At 36.4% G+C, this 26570-nt stretch overlaps 1 protein-coding gene across 1 annotated transcript in view; it reads left to right on the top strand.

The window, feature by feature from the left end:
* Positions 1-26570, top strand: part of BDH2 (3-hydroxybutyrate dehydrogenase 2) — a 285246-nt gene that overhangs the window by 99000 nt on the left and 159676 nt on the right. Inside the window, exon 3 of the mRNA XM_044062123.1 lies at positions 9451-9532. Within this exon, the coding sequence (XP_043918058.1) occupies positions 9451-9532 (82 nt within the window). The remainder of the gene's footprint in view (positions 1-9450; positions 9533-26570) is intronic.

Here is a 26570-nt window from a genome sequence, read left to right as displayed (position 1 = left end):
GTGTGTTCTGTCAGTAAGCCAGTTTGCAACTCATCGAGGGATCAGTGCCCAGCTTAGTAAGTTTATCTATGATTCCAGAGTGGGGGATAGTGTTGAAAGCCTTGGTGAGGTCCAAGTAGGCTGTGTAAACCACCTTACCCTTGTCCACGGCTCTGGAGACTGATTCGAATAAGTCAATCAGGTTCAGGAGGCAAGATCGGCCCTTCATGAACCCAAACTGGGTGGGGTCCAGTGTTTGAAGGTTGCCAATGTTTTTGTTTATAAGTTCCATGATAATACGTTTCATGGCCTTGCAGATCAGGCTCATCAGACTGATGGGAAGGTAGTTCCCGGGATCCAAAGTGGATCCCCCTTTGTGGAGTGGGATGACTGTAGCTGTGCGCCACTCTGTAGGCACAAAGCCTGAGGTGAGGCTATGATTAAACATGACACATAGGTGAGGTGCCAGTTAATTTTGTAGTTCATGCAGTACACAGCCCGGGATGTCATTTGGTCCCATGGATTCTATATTCTTGGCTTTGGAGAGTGCGTTTTTTACCTGAGTGGCCGTGATTACCGGAATTTGGCATTCTTTCTGTATTGAGATGGGCCCTGTAGGGGGTGAAGTTGGCACTGAATCTATCTGCCAGGATATTGGCAATATCCTTGGGATCAGTATATCTAGTGCCATTCTACTGTAGCTCAGAGCAGATGTGAGTATTTCCATTTAGATTCTTGACATAGCTATAGAATGCCTTGTGGTTGTCTTTGGAATCTTTGGCAATTTTGTTTTCATAACTAGCTTTGGAAGATTTTATGAGGGATCTCAGCTTTCTACTGAGGCTGGTGAGGGAGTTTTTTGAATACTGGTTTCTTCCTCTTTTCTGCAACATATGAAAATGAGATCCTGGTTAAATTATTTTAAATGTGTAAAGCACCCAAATTTATCAGTAAAGCATGTGTAAATTGTAAATAGGGTGCAGCTAGGAAAATGTGACTGTCTGCTTCTACTGATTCCTTTGAATAAAAGTTCAAAGGAAGTGTATTTCCCTCATGCTCAGACCATCCATCTGCCTTGTACATGCGCCAACCACATACACCACAGAGACAAATCATGGACACCTAGCTCTGAGCTTAGAAAAGGAAAAAGAAGAGAGACAAAAGTAAAATGAATTTGTGAGAAAGTATCCTATTAAAAACAGAAAATAGGATTTGACCTACAGTGTACGAGTGCTAAGGAGAGGCAACATAGAAAGGTACATTAAAGAACAGTAGTGAAAAACAAAATGCATAAGAAAATAGGAGTCTTAAAAATTCTAAGTATATTAATGGATACTTCAACATATGCAACATGTACAGAACTCCAGGCACTGCTGCCTACAAATTAAAACATCCAGATAAGCTAGAAAAGGACCCTAGCAGTTTGTTGACCTGGACATGAAGGTAAATATATAAAAGAAAGACTTCTTTGAATTATCTGTAAACTATCAAAACTGCATCCAGCAGCAAATGGCTTAGGTAGGGAGAAAGCCTAGAAGGATTTACTAACTGAATAGAAAAATGGTCATATTAATTTTCACTAGAACAAAAAGACCTCCTGCACGGTGGCAACTGCACGGCTCAAAAAACTGACAGTCAGGAACAAAAAATGCAGAGCCAGCAGATACAGTGACAAAATATTTTATAAGACATAAAAAATCACAGCATGTAGTATTTGCTACAAACCGGTTTTGGCCGGCATAGCACAGCCTTCCTCAGTGTACAAAAAGTAAATACAGAAAAAAGTGCTGAATATATAGTGCTAACAACAATCCCATTGGTTACTAATCACAAATGTTCATTGAGCCCTGGTGGGAACAATGTACCTAGTCTTATTATCCATTTCCTTTCTTTTGCATTGAGAATAGAGTGCCACTGGGATTTATTGGCCCTATTGCCAAAAATCATATCAATAATAATAAAATTAAACCTACTGGTTGTATGGACCAAAGTATGTTTGTACAAGGCATTATATATCTTTTTTTGTTTGATATTGCTTTGATGTTCAGAAACCCTAATTCTTAAAGGTCGGGATGTCTGTCCAACATAAAATGCACCGCAACTGCATGAAGCTAAGTAAATTATCCAATCGCTGTATCTGCTGGCTCTGCATTTTTTGTTCCATATTAATTTTCAGTCAGGTTTGAATGAAAAAAATCAGCTATTTGACATTTGCAACTGTTCCAGAAAACAAACAAACATAAAATAGTTTAGCTGGAAAGATCATTTGAAAATAAATACACCTTTAATCAGGAATTTGCAAAATGAGAAAAGGTTGTCCTCTTGCTAATTTATATTCCATAGTAATATCTGGAGAGAACTTCAACTCACATCTTTGTCAAGTTAAGTCTGCTTTATTATTGGAAGTTTTAAGGACTGAGAGTATCAGAAGCAGACTTTATGTGAAGTGTTCTGTGTATCCTTTCCATTAATATGGATTATTTTGTCTTTGGTTCCTCAGTACTTTGGAAGAGAAAGTACTGAATAACATCTAGTAGGTTGGCAGACTCATATTTTTGCTGGCACCCCTGTGCAAAGTATTATTACATCTACTTCTTGCTTATCTGTCAGTCAGTTCTTTCATAAATGTGATTTCTTTGAATGTAACACTAGATGTAATGTCCTCACCTGTTTAAATCCTGGTCTCAGCTTCTACAGTCCTAGAAACTAATTCAGCCATGGTAATATTAATACTATTGAATTTTGCAGGTAATTGTTCTGCAGCTACTTGTAATGGCTATAATGTTTATTTCAGTTCAATAAGAAGGAGATTTTAGAAAAGGTATTTTTCTTCCTTTTCTGACATTTTATGCCTTTTTTGGGTTTAGTTTATTTCTCTAATATTGAAATCAAAGAAAAGTTGTTCTATTCTAAGTTAAGACTCCATCTCCTCTCCAGGTTTGCTATCCATGCTGATGAAAGTAAAGATTTGCTGTAATTTGTAGAGGAGTGGTGCAAATAAAATAACTGCAAATCTCAAGGAAGGAAGAAAAAAGATGAGAAGCAGCAGCAAACTGTAGTAAAAGACAGTCCCAAATTTTCAGTTGAAGGAATCACTAAAACATTGTGAAAATAATCAATACATCAGGAAGAGACTCTGTGATAACAGAAATATGCCGTCACAGCTCGGCCACTATTTTGAAATCCAGAGACATGAATGAAAATTAATATGTTTGTAGTTTTAAATTCAATGTTTTTCAATGCATTTAAAATATTCCAGTAGTGTCAGTCTTTATACTGATTGCAACCCCAAGAAATTAAGTGGTTGATAAAGCTTTGATGCATATAGATGGAGCTCTGTCAATTAGACCCCTGTCATGAGAAAGAGATCTGTTATAAAAATGAATACTGTGTGAGCTACGACTGGCTGCTTATAGGTTCATAGGTTCATAGGTTCATACTAGGCTATCTGCCCGAGGGCATTTACAAGCCTAGCCCATAGTTTTGTGGCTTATGCCACCCCTTTAGTATGGGGAACTATACCCATTATTTTGCTGTGCCTCTGTCGAGCAGTGACACTGAGGTAATCCCTGGGGTATATCTGCGATCTCCCATCCATTGGTCAAGATTTCTCTTGAACAAGGCCAGCGAGGTGCTCTGCCTCACATATACCGGGATTTTGTTCCACAGCATAGGGAGTCTTTGGGTGATGAATCTATCCCTCCAGCACGTCCTATTAATAGCCGTGTCAAGGTTTAAGTCTCCGCCTTGTGGCTCTGACGGATCTAGATTTTTTGAGGTGAAGCATATTCATCAAATCTGGGTTTGACATGGCCTTGAATGTTAGGCAAAGGTCACCTCTGAGCAGGCGTGGCGACTGAATAGAGTTGGAGTTCTTTCAGTCGGGCAGCATAGGACAGATGTTTGAGACCCTTTATCCTTTTGGTGAGGAAATTTTGTGGCCTCTCAAGCTGCTGCAAGTGTCGGGTCAGATACATTCCGAATGGGGCATTGTACTCAATCATTGGTCTGATGAGTGATGAGTATAGGGAGACTATGACCTCCCTTGATCTAGATGAGAATCCCTTCATGATAAGGTGGGCAATGTAGAAGGTCTTCCTAACTACTTTGGCTACATGGGTGTCGAATGACAGACTACTATCAACTTGGGTCCCCAGGTCCCTGATAACTTCTTCTGTGCTCAGTGGATTGCCACCTATTTGGTAGCTAGGGGTAACCTTGTTTTTCCCGAAGGGTATGACTATGCATTTTTTGGCATTTAACTTTAGGCCATGGCTCTGGCACCAGTTATCCATTTCTGTGAGACCCTTCTGAAGGATATCTGTGTCAGATGTGTTTTCTACTATGGCGCCCAGTTTGCTGATTTATTTGTTGACATATATAAACTGGTATGTATTTAGCATCTGTTTTGGTAGTGGTGAGTATGGACCTGTGCAAAACTTGGATGACATGAAAGCTTGTCTTTTACATTTTAATACATGTATTTCTCAGTTTGAATAACATCCTTTCCCTTTGTATTGGCATGATTTTGTTAAACATTTTTTTTTAATTTCACTGAATCATTTTTGTTATTGTATTTATTTTACCATTTGTTTATGGCCCTGAACAGTTGGTATGTAGATGAATGACACAGCAGTTTTAGCCAAATAGATGGAGAGTGTTGTTCTTAGGAGCTTGTTGGGAACAGATAAGTCCTGTTTAAATGGGTATGAAAAGTTTGGCACAGGTTCATAATGCAATGTGCTGAAAGAAACATTTGTTGAAACATGAAGGTTAGTGAATGAAATGAAAAAAAATGTACAAGCAAAACATAATTTGCAATGCATATATGACAGGGAAACATGCATCAAGAGGTTTAAGGATAGTGAAGCAACCTAATGTGGGTATAGATAATAAAGAGTTTTTATGGAAATGTCAAGAAATGAATGTAGCCACTAGTGCTTCATACACACGTTTAACAGCTGGCAGAGCTGATGGCTGAAGGTAGGTGTGAGCAGCTATAGCCTGCACAGGCATCCTGGGAGGAGGACGTAGTCCAGTCTGTTGCACTTCAGGAACCTATGGGAAAAAGAGGTACAAGACATGCAGCACATGGGCTGGGTTTATGTGTCAATGGGTCTATCAAGCCTATTTCACAAGTGAACCTCTGTTAAGTCCATGTGTGGATGTGTAAATTCACAGAGAAGGTTAGTAGGGTGCTTGCACTTATGTATGCACATATGAGCTACTAGTGATAGGGGTTAGGGGCATGAAAGAAAGAAAAATCCCATATGTCTGCCTGATTGCAGCTTCCCCTCCCTATGACTGACTATCACTTGTGAAATGAGGATGAACAGAGATGAATTTGAGATGGTAGGGTTGATATTTGACAGACACAAGAGAAAAACTCTAAACTCTGTGGCATGCAGAAAATATATGTTATTAAAGATACAGGTTTTAGAATCTAAAGACAAATCTACTTAGCCACCATGTGATCTTTTAATAACTTTTTATAATTTTTATCAAATGTAAAAGCAGATGATAGTAGAACCAAAATGCCAAAGTCAGTAAGATGTCACACCTGTATCACCATAAATACATATTAAACACAGAAGGTGACAGAATATTCTCCTGTCTTCTACCATGACATTCCATGCTGTACCCCTTGGTAGCATGTAGCTCACTCACTTATGAAAATATGAATGTAATACCGGGTGAAAAAAAGTAATTCATATCTCCACTGCAGTATATCCTAGATTAACATTTAATGTAATTTTGTTTCTGTAACCTTGCCATTTTATATACTGTTATTAACTGCCAAGTCACTTTGTTAAGGAATCCAGCCCCCATAAATGTCTTGATGATGTAAGAACTTGTGGGTGTAAACGCTAAATATGTGAGCAAATTAAAAGAGATGCTGAAGTAGAATTTATTGTTCAAAATGAAGTGGGAAGCATAACCACATGGCCAGTGTTTGTTTTCTTGGTGTTTTGAAGACATTTATTGGAAGTGAGACATACAAGGTAAGAGATAAAGATCGTCTTAGAATTTAGCATGCAGATCCAAGTGGTTGAGGCTGGACCTAAAGATGGCCATGTCATTTGTATTATACGATGAGAAAGAGATGGGTATTTGCATATACAAACTGAGAAAGAAAGTGGGCTGACAGTTAATTCCTGAAGGACACCTGTTTGTTTTTTTTGAGGATTTTACCTAGAATTGGAAGGATGAAGACTGGATAGAAGTATGAGGCTTTGGTAGATTTAGGTAATTTGGGGAATAGAAATGGAAATAAGATGGAATTATAACTTAGAAAACTGAAATTAATATACTGGACAAACAAATTAAATATTGTGAGACAAGATCATGAAAATTTTGAAGAAGATTTATGTAAAGGTATTCAGCATAACATGAAACTATTTTATACATACATAAGATGTGGTAGGAGTAAAAATATATAAACCGAAATCGTAAACTGTCTGTAGAGTCTAAAATTTATTCTCAAACACAAGTCATATAGGTACAACATCTTATGCAAATCAATTTTGTTCCACAAGGGGGACAATAAATTGTGCTAGTAATATTCTTGTAACTTCAGATATTGAAATTAAATTGGATTATATTGAAAAGGAACTATGCAAACTGGACCCAAAAAAAGCTCAGGGAGGATACAAAATTAGTAATAATGACCTGAAAATACTTCAGCTCGAACTTAAAGTACCATTATATCTGTTACTCACCAGGCCATTTACGTATGAGGAGAGTCCTCAAGATTGGAAACATGCACTAGTTAAATCCATCTTTAGGCAAAAAGGGAATAGGACAAACCAAGACTCATACAGACCCAAAAGTTTACTTTTTGTTGTGGAAAAATAATGGAGAAGGTTATTTTGGATACTTTTTAAACACCTTTATTAAACCAGGTAGCTGCAGTAGTGAGGAATTCTGTCTTTGTGGCTGAACTTATAAATAAAGGCATGGCAGCAAGTTCAAAGAAAGTCACCTATGAACCGATAAATTATCACATAAAACATAGGTAAACATACACCAACAGAAAAGAGAACAAACCATTTTAACATTTATACATTTAAATACAATATATTACCACATATATTTTCTTTGCTACTGTCATCAGTCCAACATTACAAAAAATTGCTGAATTCCTGTCTTCCCTTAAACCTCACTCCTCCTGATTTTGCATAAATTATTGACCAAATTTGAAAGGTAATGGCATGAAACCATATATTAGCATGCATTTGATGAAAGTAGATCTTTAACTACCTGTAACATGGTGATCTATAATAATATAATAACAACTATAAATGAAAAAAGTGTGCTGTGATGTAATTTAATTTAGAATTATCTTCAGCTTTTGATGGGGTTATACATAAAACATTGATCAATAAATTAGAACAGTTACATATTAATGCACACTTGATAAGATGGATAGCTGCATGGCCCACAGATTTGACATAGCAAATATAAAGCAATTGGACAGGTGAAATTCTAGGGTACAGTTATGGTATCCACAGGGCTCTGTCATAGCCCAAAACTTGTTTAGGTTGCATCTTTCAGATCTTTCTTTTTCATCTGATGTATTTTATAGTCTGTATACAGATGACTTGAAATGACTAAAGTGATTACATCTGGTACAGGTGGCACATGTCTGCAAAGAACTTGACTAAATTGATCATTTGGGTAATATTATTTTGATAAATGCATCAAAACTAAGCATATAACATTTGAGAAGCATAGATTGTAGAATGAATATTTAATACAGCATTCAGTAATTGAAAATGTAGACTCACTTAAAGACTTAGGTATATGGGTAGATAAAGCTTTCAGTTCTTTCTGATCATGTCAATCAATTGGTTAATGATAGTTATAAAATTATTAGCTGTATAAAAAGATTTATAACATCTGGGAAATCAGAAATGATGACGTAACTATAAGTTATATCAGACCCAAACTAGAGTATGGAATAAAAATAATAATAATAATAATAATAATAAGGAAAACTTATAAGAAAAGTAGCATGAGTAAATTGGAAAGAGTACAGCAGAAAAATACCAAAGACATCCAGAGATGTGAACATTTAAGTTATCATGAAAAATTAAAATTTCTGAACTTGTACAGTTTTTCATACAAATATTTAAAAGGAGACCTGATTCAGGAATATAGGGGACATAGAGACAATTACCTCTAGAAATATTTGGGAGTTGTCAAATTCAGGAATATAGGGCACATAGTGACAAGTACCACTGGAAATATTTGCGGATTGTCAAAGCATAGTACAGAATCCTGTGCAGAAGATTATATAGGAATGAGATACATGCTAACTGGTTCTCTGAGATAGTAGCTGATACATGGAATAGGCAGCCAAGTTATATTAAAGCAAGCATGACTAGTCTGGATATTTTAAGAGCAGCTCAGACATTTATAATAGGAATGATTATTTTGGAATACTGGCAGGCTAAAAGGGCATTAGTGCATATGCCTGAATATTTATATATATGTATGTATCCATCCATTCATCCTCAGCCCCTTTTCCCATTTTACACATGGGGTCGGGGTGTCACTTCTGCAGTGCCAATTATCTCGAGCCAGTGTTTACACCAACAGATGGATAGCCCTGCCATGGTAGTTCATTCGCACCACTTACTCACACACACACTCTCACCTATGGCCAATGTATGTATGTAGGTATGTATTTATTTGGACAGGTACATTCTTTTTAAGTATGGGCATGGTACATTAATGCAATAGAAGGTTAACTGCAAAAAGAAAGCTACTTTATGCAGTCAGTTCTGCAGTTGTGATAGGTTTATGACCTTACTGCTCTCTGTAAATTAATCATTTTTTCTGTTTGAGCAGAAAAACATATCTTTGTGTTGTTTTTATACTGAATTTTTTATGCTTCTCTTCATGGTGCTAGTTATTCTGTACACACGAAAATGTTAATGTTGCTGTTTTTGAACTGGACTTTTTGGGGAAGGGTAGGGTTCGAACCATGGTCATCCACTTCATTGTGTTATTTTGAAAACATTTAAATGGTACAGTGTCATAGTGTATTAGCAGATGAGTAGCTCACTCTCCAGATTACACAAGGGGCTGAGGGGCATGTAATTTGCATGACTTGTGGATGAGCCATGCATTATCAGGCACAGTGGATTGTAATACCAGTATATAATACGATCCATTAATGTTCTCACAGTTAGGCCCCAGAGGCCCCTTAATAAGATTTTGCAAAGTGTGCTATTACAGACTTGCAGTGGTAGAACTGCATATCCATACATAAAGAAACATAATTTCCTTCCATATTTACAATACCCCCCCAAAAAAAATTGGTGCACTTCTTCTTGATAACCTCTTTTATTGTTAAGAGAATAAAAGAGATCAAGGTTCTCATTTACTGTTGTATGTAAAGCTAGGTTGTTGGGGATTTTAATGTAGAATACTCAGTCTCACTACTTATATATATATCTGTTTTAGGCTTTTGCAAAAGAAGGTGCAAAGGTAATTGCTCTGGACATTAATGAATCACAACTGAAAAAACTGGAACAGGAACACCAAGGTAACTGCGTATTAACAACAATAACTATGTTAAATCTCTCTTCATGACGGTTTTTATTTTACAATGTATTTTCTAAATTAACTGATTATGAACTTAACATAGTTTGTGTTAAAGTATATAAACATAACATCAAAAATTGATATTAACCCACATGCATATATTTGAACCCTAGGTGTAATACTAGTGATATGGGATCAAGAAAAGGTCTGAGCCTCTGAAAAAGCAGGCAAAATCAGATAGGGTCTCCTAATTGAGGACAGGTTTTATACTTCAATGGCAGCAACTCTTAGCAGAGTCTGGGTTGCTATTGCTGACTACAGGAGCACAGAAATAGACAGCTTCAAGGTGGGAAAAAAAAACAGTGGACTGAACTCTTAATTGGCATTCACAGAGGCAGTTGCTGGCTTCTTTCTTAAACAGGACACATGTGGCTTTGACTAAACAAAGCAAGGATTCCAGTGAAAAAATAAAAACAGGTTACATGTTTAAAAGATCACTAGAATATTATATCTCTGCCTTATGCAATGAAATACTGCAAACAAGTAAATAATTTTGCTTGTTTTGGAGTAGGTGGCACATTTTAAAAACTGTGCATTACTGTAATCGTTACATAGTTTTCTTATTTTTTTTGTTCTACAGAAATACAGCTCACTTTAAGGCTGCAAAATGACATGGATTTTGTTTTTAAAAGTGTAGTCCTTCCTTATCACTAATGGATAGCTGGCCAAAGCAAGATAGAGCTTATTTTTTAAACAAGAAACATCTTTTATTACGTTATCTGGTATGACATAGGCTATGTTCCATTTATATGAATGACAATAAACCATAGCGACACAATCTCAGTTGCAAACATTATACATTCCAAACTGTGCCGACACAACTGTAGCTGCAAATATTATACATCACTTTTAACATATCCAGTCATTGTTAGTCAACCGTTATATAGCTTATTCAAATCCTGCCTTCTTTTAAACCTTGTTCCTCCTCTGCATGTATTGATCCCACAGTTCCCATTTTTTCCTATGATCTTTATAGCTTATTGATCTTGGAGAAGCACTAGATACTGCTAGAAAGCACATTAGCTTCTAAAACTCAGTCTGTAGGAGTTCAGCTGTGGCGACCCTTAACCGGGAAAAGCTGAAAGACAAACAACAACAACAACAGCAAGTATACCAAAACTATAATAGTGTAGAAAACCCATAGACAGACTGGTACTATGGTACTAATTTTAGCAAAACAGCCATTGAAGCTGTTGCCACAAATACAGCTATGACAATGGACATGTACTGTCTATAAATTAACTCTTGTAAGTGGTGAGTTACACAACATAATTTGATTATCAGACCACTTATAGTGTGCTAAATTCCAGAATGATTTTCTAGTGACAGAACGAACTGCATTTCAGTCAAAAATCACAGTTATATCATTGTCAACCACAGCAAAAGTATTAGAAACTGGTTGTCATACTCATTCTCCAAAAGTATTAGTACATTGCTTCATGGTTTTATGTTAAAAACACATTTGATTCTAGGATTAACTATCAGTAGCAATAACCTGTGTTAAATAGACCAAAACAAGAATTTTACCTGCCGATCTTTACGTCTCACCTGTAAATATTGTATTGTAATACATAATGTAAGCTGTTTGCTTATTGTAACATTGAGCTTATAAGAAACCATTTGTTACAGTGCTAAAAAGTCAGTGTTTTAAGTTTATATATTACACCTCAACATGCTGTTTAGTTGGAAAGAATGTTCTGCTTTGTAGCCATCTGCTAAAATTTTTAAATCTCAATGCCATGATTAGCATTTGGTATGATCAATGGTGCTCCAAAGAGCTGTTGTCAAGGTAGTTGAATGCTTAGAAGGTGCTATAATACCATAATTTTATTTTTGCTAAATTGACATTGTCATATCTTATGATTGTTTTTTCCTTCTTTAATTGAAGGATTAGCACAGGCAGTTCCAAAACTTATCTCTTTATTTAAATGAGAAATAAACTTTACAGTAATGGATGCTGGTGGATCATCATTTGATGGTGGTTTTGCTAGGAATATATGGGCTTTTTCTATGCCATATGATAACCTTTCAGGAAGATTTAAACTTGTAGGCATCCACAGATTGTTTAAAATTATTATGTTATCTCCTTCAAGGTTTTTCCGAACTCCATAAATTCCCAAATTTTCTTACATTTTGTATTGTCCAAATCATTAATTTTCTACAGAAGCCACTTATTTTCTTTTATTAGAAATTCAGTCTGTTTTTCTTCTTCCTGTAATCTCATTTCCAAGTTACTTATTGTTTAATTTGCAAAACATTTTAGATTATATTTAGCAACAGTTCATTTTGCGTGTTGCAGTTTTCTTTTCTTGTACATCTTATTATTTGACATACTGAAATACATCTTGAATTGTGGAAATTAAGTGCTGAACATGTTTCTTCATGTTGGTGTTTTGAAAAGCATTCTTCAGGTGACTCATTTTGTTCAAAATATCTCTCTTACTGAATGTGTCAAGGAAATTCTCTTCAAACTACTTTTTTCCTAAATTGTCTTCAGATACTTTAAATTATCTAAATTTTACTTAAAAATTACTTTTAAATCTGTTTAAATAAAAAATCCTGTCAAAATTGTGGAAAAACTACAGAACAAACTATGATTTCCACTAACAGCCATATTGACCCCCCCCCCCCCACACACACACGCTATATTTCTGATACTGCTATGATATCAGACATTTAGATAACTTATGAGATGAAACTTGGCACACTGTCTTCTTTCATTTGTATAGATAATTTTTAATACAGAAATGACCGTGAGTGGTCATTGTGGTTACACTGTGCCTAGGGTTGAAGTGCATATGCTTATTTGAGTCAATGTTTAACAATTATAGGGTAAGTCAATGAATTCTTGAGTGTGTAAGGGGTAAATAATCACCATCTAAGGATACCAGTTTAATTTTTCTTGAAAAGCTTGTATGCATAGTTATATAGGAATCAGACTAAGAGTAAAAATAACAGTAGAATTGCTATGGATCAGAGGATTAAACCTTGGCATAAGGACGCACATTGCTGAAGAAACTCGGCTATAATGCAGATGCAGTCACAGAATATAGTGTGGGTACTTCCAGTACTGTAGCCTAGGCAGCCACGGTGGTGCAGCGGTTAGCATTGCCACCTCACAGCAAGAGGCTCTCTGGTTCGATTCTCGGCTGGGGTGCCTTCTGTGTGGAGTATGCATGTCCTCCCTGTGGTCACGTGGGTTTCCTCCGGGTGCTCCGGTTTCCTCCCACATCCCAAAGACATGGGTAGATTGGACACTCTAAATTGGCCCTAGGTGTGAGTGTGTGCATGTGTGTGCCTTCCGTGGAAGGTTGGGCGCCGGGCTGGCAACTCGACACTGTAAAACTCCACTGCCAATCATGAGCGGACAGGTGATCCGCTGTGGCGAACCCTAACCAGGAAAAGCTGAAAGAAGAAGAAGAAGACTTCCAGTGCTGTAGCCTGGGAAGACATGGTTTGCTTGAGGACTTTTTCTAGAATGTAGTAAATTGTTGATGTATTGCCAAAGGCGCTTTTTGTTTTTGGTGATAACTAGTCTGTTGCAACACAAAATAGAGTGACTGTTTTAAAGAATTTATTTTTTATTTTGTTATACTTTCTTTATACAAAAGCTTGAAGTTGTGGTAACATCTTTGTTGATTACACTACTTCATTTACTGTTTGATTTCTTCATTGATCCAGGGCATTGACTTGGTCTTCATCCTTCTTCATTGGATAGGTGAAATACTGTAAAGGATTGATAGCACACTTTTTAAGCAAATTTTCTATTTCTTCTAACTGCAAGATGAGAGTAACTGACCATCTGACTTGATTAGGAAATGGCTGAAATCAGAGGGGTTAACGTTCATTGTGTTTATGGAGAAACTAAGGTTGTAGCTCCTTTGGAATTCTTCTTAGGACCAGCTAGCAAAGATAGGACAATTACCACTAAAATTATCTGGCATGACTCATGAAAGGTTGATATTGTTTAGGGACATAGAAAAGAATCCAGTCAAGGATATTTTCTATTTTGGATATATACTTTATTATTGTGATGACTGAGATGACTTGCTTGAGTCTGAGCAGCTGCTGGTCAGGTTAGAAGTAAACATTAAAGGCAGACTTTGATATTAAACAAAAGTATTTTTGGCAAAACATCAACAACTTACTACATTCTAGAAAAACTCATCAAACAAACCATCAGAGGCAGTATTGAAGTCAGCCACGATGATTACTTCACACTAAATGTTAACAGTAAGCCACAAGATTGTCTGTAGTCATTTCATTTACAAAGTCAGACCACACGTGTGCACATTCCAGTACTGAGGCACTTGTCAATTGCAAATACGAGAAAAGCCTCACTGTGTAGAAGTTTGGCAGCTATAAGGAAGACCAAGCTGTCCATTTTAAAGAGTGTTGCTCTGCCATTACTCTACCCACATCCTTGTATTTTCTTCTAGATGTGCATAGGGTCTATATTACCATGCCGACAGGGCTGTTCATTGAACGCCCTTACGTCGACACATAAACACTGGAATACCAACTTGTATGTTCGACATTTCAAATGTCGATCATATGGTCTCGGCCATATGGGTTTCGACATTGTGAAATGTTGATCATATCAAGTAGACCCATATATATATATATATATATATATATATATATATATATATACATATATATATATATATATAGACACACACACACATATATGTGTGTGTGTGTATAAAAATGTATGTAGCATGTAGAATACTATATGTGGGATATAGTACTGTGTTTAAATGCACATATCTGACTGTGTGTGTGTGTGTGTGTGTGTGTGTGTGTGTGTGTGTGTGTGTGTGTGTGTGTGTTCATTTAAACACAGTTAAGTACTTCTGATATCCTTTTCTTAATGTTTTTAATGCAAGAGCACATAGTAAACATACGTTAAAGTAAATTCAGCTGTATATTATGGTTGCCATCAATGGTCACATTTTCTTTGCGGACTACAAATTGCTCATGCAGCCTAACAATGTAAGGACTGAGTCAAAGTCTCTGGGAATCTCTTACTATCGATCTGGGTGTACCAGATATACATCCCCCTCTGCAAGGATGTCACAAAAAAAAATATAAAAGACCTTTTATGAACATTATCAGTGCACCTAGTTGATAGGCTTGCCACTTGACTCTCTTTCTGCAGTTCTGTCCTGTGGGGGAGGAGGGGCTTGAAAATGGTAAATTTGTTGATACTGTACAAGAAAGAAATATTTTATGACCTTTTTCTAAATGTCACAGAAGTCTTTGATACTAAATGTGATGTTATGTGGTAGTGCCATCTGTGCCAGGGAGAGTAGGGCAGTACATGTGTACATATGCCAGCATAGCTAGCTGAGGTATTGTAAAGAATGTTATGTTATTTGACTATCACACCAATCTGTACAGATGTTTGAGTTAAACATATATTTGTAAAGTTACTAGTGTTAAAAATGCATCAACAGTAGGTCCTGCTGGACAGAAAGAATGTATGCATGTATATTAGGTTGTATTTTTGTAACTGATCAAATGTGTATGTTTATCAGAGAACCCTGGAAGGGTGGAAAGTTTGAAAATATGTTATAGCTTTCAGATGCTGCCACAGATCTAAGCAAAGCTCTGTGTGTTTATTGTGCCAGAGTCAAGTGACCAGCATCTGGTTTCTTTGGAACTCTTGCTGCAGCACTTCAGAATCTGACAGGAAAGATTGCTGACATGATGTATATCTCAGCAGCACAATATCCAAAAGGCACAGGAAAGCCAAAGTTCATATACAAACTATAACAAATACAAACTCTGCAACATATGAATAAAATAAGTAGTTTAGTACAGATATAACAACAAAGCTTTTGGGAAAACAACCCTTCCTCAGTTTTAACAATTCACAATTAGCTCTCCCTTAAATACATTTTCAAAATAACACACCCAATAAAAACTAACAGTTAATAACAATCAACACAATGTAATAAAACCCTTAAAGGACCATATAGTTTATTTTACACACATCTGTCTATATTTTAGCATCAGTTTCAATGACATTGTCTGATTAATCCCAGGCAAAGAATCAGCCTGCAACTGAAGTATCCAGTTATATTCTTTAATTTCTAATTTATTATTTATGTTCCCACTTCTCAAATTTTTACAAACTTTATATATTACTTTAAAAGAAAAGACAGGACTAAAACATTTTTCATGAATATGCTTAGCTAACGAGTTTGTACAAATATTTCTTTTGATATCAAACCTATGTTCTATAATCTTATCTATCAGTTTTCTTGTGGACTTCCCCCACATAAAAAAGTGTGCATACATTGCAAGTTGCTAGATAGACAATATTTATAGAATCACATGTTGCAAAACACTCGAAAGTGTATTTCTTCTTAGCAATAGGATAAACAAAGGTACAATCTCTGTTAATAAAGTTGCAGCAGCAACAATTTTAACATGGGACAGTACCATTTTTACTCAAGCTACCTACATCAAGGGTTGTGAAAACATTTTTATTGCACAACCATTGTTTTAAGTTGGAACAGTTCCGAAAAGAAAATCTTGTTTTTACATCAATCACATTTCGTAACTCAGGTAAGGATTTCAAAATGCCCCAATTATCAGATATAATTTTCTTTATCCCATTAATATTTCTGTTAAAGGTAGTAGCATAATGTAATGTATCCTTTTCTTTAGAAGAAATAACTCCATTGGTAGCTGCAGGTTTATCCCTAAAGTAAGGGCTAGCTTGACTATTTGTCAATGTTAAAACTTCTCTTAGTGTAGCATTTAATAGGCTCTCATCACACCTTCAATTGACAAGTTTTTGCTTTAATTCAAGCATTTGTTCATAGCATTTACCCAAGTCCGTATTTAATCAACTTATCCAGGTAAATTGTCCACTGGCTTTGCCTTTAAAAATATGGGGGGCTTGCATACCATCCTTGTGCAAAAATGTATTTCTATGTACAGGTTTCTTATAAACTGATGTATGTAGGTCAAGGCCATCATAAAACAGTGCAATGTCCAAAAAATGTATATCATCTGAGGATCTAGTCATAGAAAAATTTAAAAAGTCAGTACTCCTATTCAAGTATTCAAGAAATTGGTTCAGTTCTTCCTCTGTGCCTCCCCATACAAAAAATATTTTATCTACAAATTGTTTAAAACAACTAACCTTCGATGAATGTTGTGTAGGTCCATTATATATATTAACTCACTCTCCCATTTGTCAAGAACCAAGTTAGCATAAATATTAGCAATGGGAGTACGCATTGCAACACCTGAAAGCTGATGATAAATCGTATTATCAAAGATAAAATAATTGTTATTCAAAACAATTTCCAGTAATTCACAAAGGGTCTCAATTCACCTACCAGTAAGTTGATCATATTTACGTAATAGCTCTCTGATAGACTCTATTCCATATGCATTGTGGATTACTGTAAAAGTGATTTTATATCAAGCACAACCATTTGAAAATGCCTCAAGTCACTTATATGAAACCAGTCATATAGTTGGGTTAAGAAATCCCCAGTATCCGTGATATAATTTCTGACAAACCAGAGATATTTAGATAGGACCATTTGCAAATATGTAGATATAGGCTCCATGGACCACCTTCTGCCGAAGACAATTGGGCTCATTGGAGGGTTGTTGAGGGATTTATGAATTTTAGGAAGTCCATATAATATAGGAACCTTAGCGCAGGGAACAATAAAATAATTAAACAAATCTGTGTCAATATCATTCATTGCATGCAAATCATATATTGTCATATTAATAAAACAAATGCACTTATTAATACCAACATTTGATACTTCCTTAAAAACACTTGCATCAGATAGAAATGCATACATTGCAGTTAAATAATCACATTCATTCATTAAAACTACCGAGCCACCATTATCTGCTTCCTTTATGACATTGTCAATGTTGTCTTCCAGTTTTCTTAAAGAGTCATGTTCAGCTTGGGACAAGTTATAAACTTTCATGAAGTGCCCTTCATTGTAAAGCTTAAGTATTTGCATTTCACATGCACCATGGAAGGCAACAGTAATGGGATGGATAATGAGAATAAAAGTATTAGATTGTTTACAAGCCCCACATCAAGCTGTTACAGATTCCTTAAAAATTAATTTTACTAAGCATAAGAAACACAGGGCTGTTATACCCAGCTGATGTACATTGTCATTAGGGTCACTGCAAAAATATCCCAAACAACAAACTAAAACAATAAGTGAGAAGTTCACCGAAAAACCAATCAGTGAAAACAAAATAAAAACTCCAGCAAAGCTAGAACTTCCACTGAGTGACCTCCCAAACCTTTTGTATCAGAGGCACATGGGATATATGCAAATTACTCTTATGAACATCAGGTGTTTCAGCTAATTGGCGATTCTGAATGCCCATGACTTGTTTCATCATTTTAATGGACAATTTCAGGCCAATAAAGCCAAACCCCACTAGCTGTGGATATGCTTATTCAAACACTCTGCTTGTGCTGTGCTGATGAAGTCATAACAAGGCCGAAATATGCATATCCACAGCTAGTGGGGTTTGGCTTTATTGGCCTGAAATTATCCATTAAAATGACGAAACAAGTCATGTGCATTCAGAATCGCCAATTAGCTGAAACACCTGATGTTCATAAGGGTAATTTGCATATATCACATGTGCCTCTGATACAAGAGGTTTGGGAGATCACTCAGTGGAAGTTCTAGCTTTACTGGAGTTTTCATTTTGTTTTTGCTGATTGGTTTTTCAGTGACCTTCTCACTTATTGTTTTAGTTTGTTGTTTGGGATATTTTTGCAGTGACCCTAATGATAATGGACATCAGCTGGATATAACAGCCCTGTGTTTCTTATGCTTAGTCAAACACTCTGCTTGTCCTGTGCTGATGAGGTCATAACAAGGCCGAAATATGCATATCCACAGCTAGTGGGGTTTGGCTTTATTGGCTTGAAATTGTTCATTAAAACGATGAAACAAGTCATGGGCATTCAGAATCACCAATTAGCTGAAACACCTGATGTTCATAAGGATCATTTGCATATATCCCATGTGCCTCTGATACAAGAGGTTTGGGAGGTCACTCAGTGGATGTTCTAGCTTTGCTGGAGTTCTCATTTTGTTTTTATTAAAAATTATTTTCAAATCCAAATTCCGGATGAATAATTTTAAGTCATTTAAAGCATTTGTTATGTGATCTAGTGCTGCTGGAATAAACTTAAGGCCTTTGTTCAACAAGGAAACATCAGCTGGAGTTAATATCACTTATGATAGATTATAGATGTAATTATTCTTTAAAGTACCTGCTTGTGATGTTTGTTTGGAACACGAGGACTGCTTCTGCTTCTTCCTCTTTTGCGTTGTGCTGAAAGCTCTCTTGATTGATTGCACTTCCTTATAACTGCCTCCTCTGAAAGTTTGAGCTGAACTGAGTGCAGGCCCTGTTGAAAACCCTAGCCCGCACTATTGGATTAATTTATGACCCATGATTGATGAGCCAGTGAGATAGGGGCAGGAGTGGGGTGTTCACTAGATGCCATAGCAGTTGTCTCAGCTTATTGTGAATCAACTGAAGCAATTAAGGAAGTACATTGCTGATCCTGACTTAAAGGAATGGTGACATCATCCAGAGAGTCCGGGGATTTTGATTTGTAAGTTGAATGATATCGTGATCATTCATTTGACCCCCTTGCTGGACTCTGCGAATAATATGTCTGTATCACAGAATGTGAATATACATTGAAATAAGGAAAAAGCAACCTTCTCCATGTTTTTATTACTTTGGAAAAGAAAGTGAGGAAGTTCAAAGCACTTCAATGGTAATGCTATCTTTTTTTGGCATGTTTAGTACTGGTCCATATCCTGCTTTGTTGCAAAAGTGGCAGGAAATGAATTTGAAACTCTGATTGAATTACATATTTCTGATAAAAGAATTTTTTTCCTTAAAGTAAAAACTGATGTACAAAATGAGATAAATAAACTACTTACAAATCCATCTGGAGTTAAAGAGACTTCAACTGGAGGCCAAATGACTTGAGAAACAGATGGAGTTAGAATCAGCAGAGAGACTGCAGCATTTGGAGGCTGAAGAAAAGGCAAAACAGATGGAGTTAGAATCAGCAGAGAAACTGTGGTGTTTGGAGGCCAAAGAAAAGGGAAAACAGATGGAGGTCAAAGAGAGACTGTAGTGCTTGGAGGCCGAAGAAAATGAGAAATAGCGCCAGCATGAGAGGAAGATGCTGACTGTTCATCAGGGTCGTGGAGGTAATGAGGAAGGGATTAACTGAACCTGAGAAGCAATAAAGGTCAGTAAATTTCTTCCAAAGTTTACAGAGGGTGATAATTTTGATAGTTTTATTCATGTATTTGAAAGAGTATGCAAATGGTATAATGTTGACCGAGAGCACTGGGTACGGTTCCTGACCCCCTTACTCCACGGTAAAGCTGTAATTGCTGTTTTTAAATTGTTTGATACAGATTAACTATGATAAAGTAAAACTGTTTAGCGGAACATTTTAAATTAACACCTGAAGCTTACAGAACAAAGTTTCATGAGCACAGATACAAGGCAGATGAAAGTACATGTGACTGTACAGCTGAGTTAAGCACTTATTTTCATAGGTGAGTGAGTGGGTGTCAGATCACCGGTTTTGAAGGGCTGGAAGACCTTTTGATGAGGGAACAAGCTCTTAGCACTTTGCCTGAGGACAGAAGAATCTGGTTGGCAGACCGGGAGTGTGAGTCTGCAGATGAGCTGGGGAGAAAAGGGGATCTCTACTTAGCAAGCGGAGCATCACTGCATAAGAAGAGGATACCCAGAGCTGCTCATGGTTATAGGGGAAACCATGGTGGGCAGCCTAAACCACCCCAACAGAGTACACCAGTAAGAGGGGAAACAACTAGTTCAGGTTCACTGCCAAGACCAAGGGTTAGATGTTTTAAATGTAACCAGAGGGCCTTGTAGCATACAAATGTCCACTAAGGCGAGGTGAGGAACAAAAGGTGAAGGAGCCAGCAAGTGGGAAGAATAGCACACTAGTGGTATGTTGTCTGCAGACAACAGGTGTACCAAATTATCACCGAAGTTTGTATCCTATTTTAGTGGATGGAAGAGAGGCCACTGTTAAGAGAGACACAGCCTCTGACATAACCATTTTGAAACTTGCAGTGGTTAAAGAGGAACAGTACTTGCTTAGGCAATTCACACCAGTCAGAGATTTAGGAGGAATCCTGTTCTTAATACCTTTGGCCAAGGTTCAACTTGAGTAGGGGGGCAAAAAAGAAAGCAAGCAGGTAGGTGTGTTTGTGAATATGTCTGCAGATGTCTTGATAGGGAATTATTTTAATAATGCAGCACCTTGTGTGCATGCAGTTACACACAGCCAGGCTTGGAGACAGGCAAGTGGGCCAGGTAACCTGGGGGAGACCCAGATAGACCCCACACCTGAAGCTGGGGCTGGTGAGGTGGCTATTTCAGGGGGGAGCTACCCTGTAGCAGTGAGGCTGAAAGTGAGACTCAGATGCTGGTAGATACTGATGTTCTTATGGACAGGATGACTGCAAGGGCAGAGGTGAGTGGTAATACCCAGACTGAGAGTGAGGCACTGCTGTCAGAAGAGACTGGGCTTCGTTTGGAAAGGGAGATGGGAAGGGTTACAAAGGTAGAAATGTGACAGACTCAGCTTTCAGACCCTGCATTACAAGGCTTGAGGAAGGTAGTGAAGGAGGCACCTGATTTTCAAGGAAAAGGGCAGACTGTATACTGGAACTAGGGTCTGAATGGAGAGATGAAAAGTCATCAAGCAAAGGAGAGTAGTAGTGCTGAAATTGAATTCATCCTCAAGGGGGTCCAAATGGAGAGATGAAAAGTTAGCAAGCAAAGGAGAGTAGTAGTGCTGAAACTGAATTCATCCTGAAGTCTTGGTGAGTACTTTCACGAGGTGAACCCTGTTTTCACAAAATCTCACCAAGGAGACACTGATATATAGACTGTATTTAGATGGCATATATCATAGACAGAAGTAGGTCAAAAACTAAAAAAGATAGCTGGGTGCACAAGACCCAGGATAAAAAAGTGCCCAATTCTGGTAGGTGCACTGGTGCCAGGACTGGAAAAGAAGACAGTGTAGAATCCGCAAAATACAGAAACATTCCTACAATGGGGCCAGGCCAGGCCCGGGGGGGGGTGGCACCCCCTATTGTAGAAGGAAGTAGCAGTCCACAAAAATCACAAAAACTGATAGGCCAAAGAAGGCCAAAGAAGACCCATAAAGATGATAAAGTAGACTAATTATGTATTGTTCCTATTATGCAAAAAGCCCAGAATTTCCAGACATTCCAGACATAAGATATACAAAATGATTAAGAGAAAAATTAGAGGAAAAAAATACTTCTGCAAGAAAAACTGTCAGAAGCTTCAAATGAAAATTTGTGTTCATTAATACAACAGATTTGTGAGAAACAGTGTATAGATTAAGAAATCTTGATCTGCTTGGAAAAAGAAGCATCTGAAGAAGTGTGAAAACATAAACAATAAAACCAAGAGATATTTGAAAAGTATAAAAAAGAAATATGAACATGGGAAAGAAAGAGAGATTTGATATGGTGTAATATTTATGCAAAGGAGAAACCCAAATAAGTCAATGTAAAGAAGAGAGCCCCAAAGATATTTGAAGAGAAATACAGTCAAAGGCATCTGGATATGGAAATTTTCACAATAAAAAAACAATGTCACAAAGATGGAACGTAGAAAAGAAGATCAGTAAAGTAGAAGTTAAATAGAAGTTGAAGTTATGGAGTGCCTGCAAAGTGAAGCATTTGGTGTAGAAGGCATAGCATAGGTTACATCACAGCTTGATGGAGTGTGTCTCCAAAGCAGGGAGAAACAGGAAGATCAGGAAACATCTGAAGAGGAAATATAGACATGGGAAAGAAAAAGAGATTTAATATGGTGTAATATTTATGCAAAGGAGAAAGCAAAACTAACGAATACAAAAAGAGCAGCACCAAAGATATTTGAAGAGAAATACAGACAAAGGAATCCAGACATGGAAAACTTTACAATACAAAAAATAAGAAGACAAAGAGGAAAAGTAGAAAAGGAGATTAGTAACGGAGAAGTTAAAGAAATAGAAACTGAGGTTATGGAGTACCTGCAAAGTGAAGGATGTAGTGTAGAAAATCTAATTCGGAAAGCACCACAACAGGATAGAGTAATGGATATCCAAATTAAGAGGAAACCAGTGGAACAGGAAACAATTGGTCAGGTGCCATATGAAGATAATTTGGAGCCTTCCACAGGAAACCAGTATAAATGCTCACTTGAAGCTAGACAGCAAGGGAAGGAACAGGAAATTGTCATGCAGTCAATGTTGAGGAGTGATAGGCCAGTGAGTTCCCATATGATAGAGCAATGGACAACACAGGATGAAATTGATGAGACTGTGTCACAGGAAGATGCTAGAGAACCTTCTATAGAATGCCAGCAGGAATTGGAAAACAAGGGATGTGCCCTCAGTTTGGAAGAAAATGAGCTAACAGAAGAATTGTTTGATTTAATAGACATGGGCAGGTATATCAAGCTCAATGAAAGAAATAGATTGCAGAAGGTTAATAAAACCCCAAAATTCAGAAGTCTGATAAAACAGATGAACACAGTAATTAGGAGTGTTCATAGAGATCCATGTGATATAACAGAAGTAAACAGGATATATTACTGTGCAACTAAATTAATAACTGATAAAGTCCTACTGCAAGAACACAGGGTAGTGAGGGAAAGGAAGGGGAGAAATCAAATACCATTATGGAAATATCGACTAAAGAAAATTATAAAGCAATTAAGACAAGAAGTGTCACTGTTAGAAGACTATAGAAGAGGGAACAGATCAACAAAAATACTAAGAAATATAGATGTGATAAAAAGCAATGTGCAAATATTAGAACAGACCAAGATCTATCATGCACTATTGCAAATAACAAACTAAAAATTTCAGCACAGGCGGACGAAGATAAATATAAAGGAATATAAAATAATAAATATAAAATATAAAATAAGCAATTTATTGAGGACCAAAAAAGGTTTTATAGAGAACTGGGAAATAAGATCAATGGAATTGAAAGACCGCCAAAAAAGAAGAAATAGATATATTTTGGAGAAGTATCTATGAAGATCCAGGTGAACATAAAGATGCTAAATGGATAGAAGAAGTAAAAGAAAGAATAAGAATTTTAAAGGTACAGGATATGAAATGGAATGAAGTAACAGAGAGATTGAAACAAAGTTAAGAAAAGCCCCTAATTGGAACACCCCAGGCCCAGATACAGTACCTAACTTCTGGTTAAAAGTATTAACATCTTTGCACGAAAATTTAGCCATGAGTAAGAACTATTTATATGCGCACCCAGAACAGACACCAACCTGGCTAACAACAGGAAAAGCAATGCTCTTACTTAAGAGTGAACCTGCAAGCTACCCTAAAAATTATAGACCAATAATTTGCCTTCTGACGATGTATAAACTATACATGGGAACTGAAGCTGACAGAGTTTATAGTCATTTAGAAGAAAACTTATTTATGGCATTAGAATAAAATAGCAATTTAAAGATGGCTGCCATTCTGTAAGCACTGCTGAACTGCAGCTCTCTAATTAACCTAAGGAAATCTAAACCCTGAGTGGATAATATAAAGCTGTTAACATCAAATCTTCGATAAAATAACTTCAATTACACTTAACTATCTATTACTAAGAAGAAAAAAACGGAAAAAAGGAATATATTTCACTGGATTACAACAGATTAGCTGGCTCTGCAGAGAGAAGTAAACAAAGGAACTGTGTGCTTTCTATACTGCAAGTCTTTGTGCTCAAATAAGATGTCAAAAGAGGAAAAAAACATGGATACAACCACTACTAAAACAAAACTTTTGGAATTGCAGTCACCTGAAAAGGATGTGATTTCTAAAAGACAAAAAATTACTAAAATACAGGAACAATAGAAATCAGGGACCAAATCTAAATCTGAACAACCATTAAACATGGAAGATATCAGAAATGCTCTGCTACCCATACAAGAAGCTCTGAAAGAACTGACTTGTCAAATATAAACATTTGGGAACTCATGTACCCAGTTGCTGGAGAGAATGGATAAGACGGAAGCTTGAATTTCTGAAACTGAGGATAAATTAACTTTACTTGAAAAGAAAACTAATCTACATGATGTGGATATACAGGCTATGCAAAACAAGCTTATGGACTTAGAAGCAAGATCCAGGAGAAACAATATTATTCTCAGAGGGATTCCAGAATCTATTCAGTATAATGAATTAATTCCATCCATATTACAAATATTTGAAGTGCTGTTAAATGACTCTGATGGGGTGAAACAAATTATTATTGAAAGAGCGCACAGAGCTTTGAGAGAGTCACAAGCATCTAACTTTCCTAGACCTGTATATGTTAAAATACTTAACTATCAAGATGTAAGCAGAATACGTACTACTGTAAAACAAACTGGAGGCTATATCATGTGGAAAAATAATAAAATATCCATGTCACAGGATTTACCCATACAGGTAAGACAAGCTAGACAGTCTTTGTCTCCATACTGTAAATTTCTTATTGACAAACAAATTAAGTTTCAAATGAAATACCCACATATGCTTATATTTACAATGGATGGGATTAAACATGCTATTTCCACTAAAAATGAGGCAAAAAATCTGTTTCTTAAAGTTTTCAAGGCTTTACCTGTATCAGAGACTTGAATTGAACTTTCGTTGAGACTGGCATGCTGCTGAGGTCGGATCCATTGTTTACTGTGTTCCCAGGACTGGATAATCCTTTGTTTGCATTTAAAAAGCTCTAGGCCTCTTCCAGAGTAATAAAACTGTTTGTTTTTGCTTATCTTGATTACCTGCATTCGTTTCCCATCATTTTATGGCTTCTACGAAGTGTTTTCGATGAGGAGGAAGACAGGAAGTGCCTAAAATGCTGTAGTGAGTGCAGATTTCGCTGTGACATTTCCGGGAGTCCGTCTGTAAAAGCGGTCCCCCGTCGTGAGTATTTCACAGGGTTTCCAGGCTTGGGAAACCAAAGGAAACTGTTTTAACATATTTTTATTCATTTAACTTCAAAATAACACTGTTGTATGGTAAAGTAAGCACATAGGAATATTTTATTTGTTTCTCTTATACATGTTTATGTAGAATTTTGTGGTTATATTATTTAGAGAGGGTGCAGGGATTTAGTAATGTTTGTATAAATATGCTTCTCATTATAGTTCATAATGTACTGTGTTAAAGTGATAATGCATTTTATATTAGTTAGTTAGTAGTTTGCTTTAGTATAAAACTATGATAGTGTGGGTTTATAACCAGGGATATCTGTATCTACCTATATATTTATTTTAACATAGGGTTGTATTTTAATATGTTTTTTTTTTTTTTGTCTCTATGCATGCGGTTTATCTATAGATAGCTAATCCAAATATTAAAACTTCCTTTTTTCAATTTATTTTCATATGTACTGTAATATTGTATTTTAATTTGATTTGCTTAAATATACTTGATTGGGGAGATGTAGCTCAATGCAGTGCTTGTTAGGGAATGTTTAGTTTAGGCTTTGTCGTAGTTAAGTTAGATTATATAGGTCTCAACTATGGAACATATTTGAAATTTTATAATGTGATGTTTTCCTGTTTGTTTCTTTTCTTAAACCTTCTGTTATTCTATATTACACAAGACCTATATATGTCCTGGTCCAGGGTTAGAGTGGGTAAGCACTGGTTTAGGATGGGATATACGGATTGTTTCCAGATCATGTATGATTTTGAATATACTGTATTTTTTTTAAATCTTTTCTCTCCAAAAACTTTATTGTACAGTCAACCTTGGTAATGTGGGAATTAGATTCATGGAATGTTAAAGGGCTCCAGAATTTAAAGAAGAGGAAACTATTGTTACATGTATTGTTGCAGGCTAAGGCGTG

This window comes from Protopterus annectens, chromosome 2.part1, assembly GCF_019279795.1.
Source record: "Protopterus annectens isolate FY-2018-M chromosome 2.part1, PAN1.0, whole genome shotgun sequence".
Taxonomy (NCBI): Eukaryota; Metazoa; Chordata; order Ceratodontiformes; family Protopteridae; genus Protopterus; species Protopterus annectens.
The sequence above is the reverse complement of the archived record's forward strand: the minus strand, read 5'-3'. Positions and strand labels throughout refer to the sequence as shown.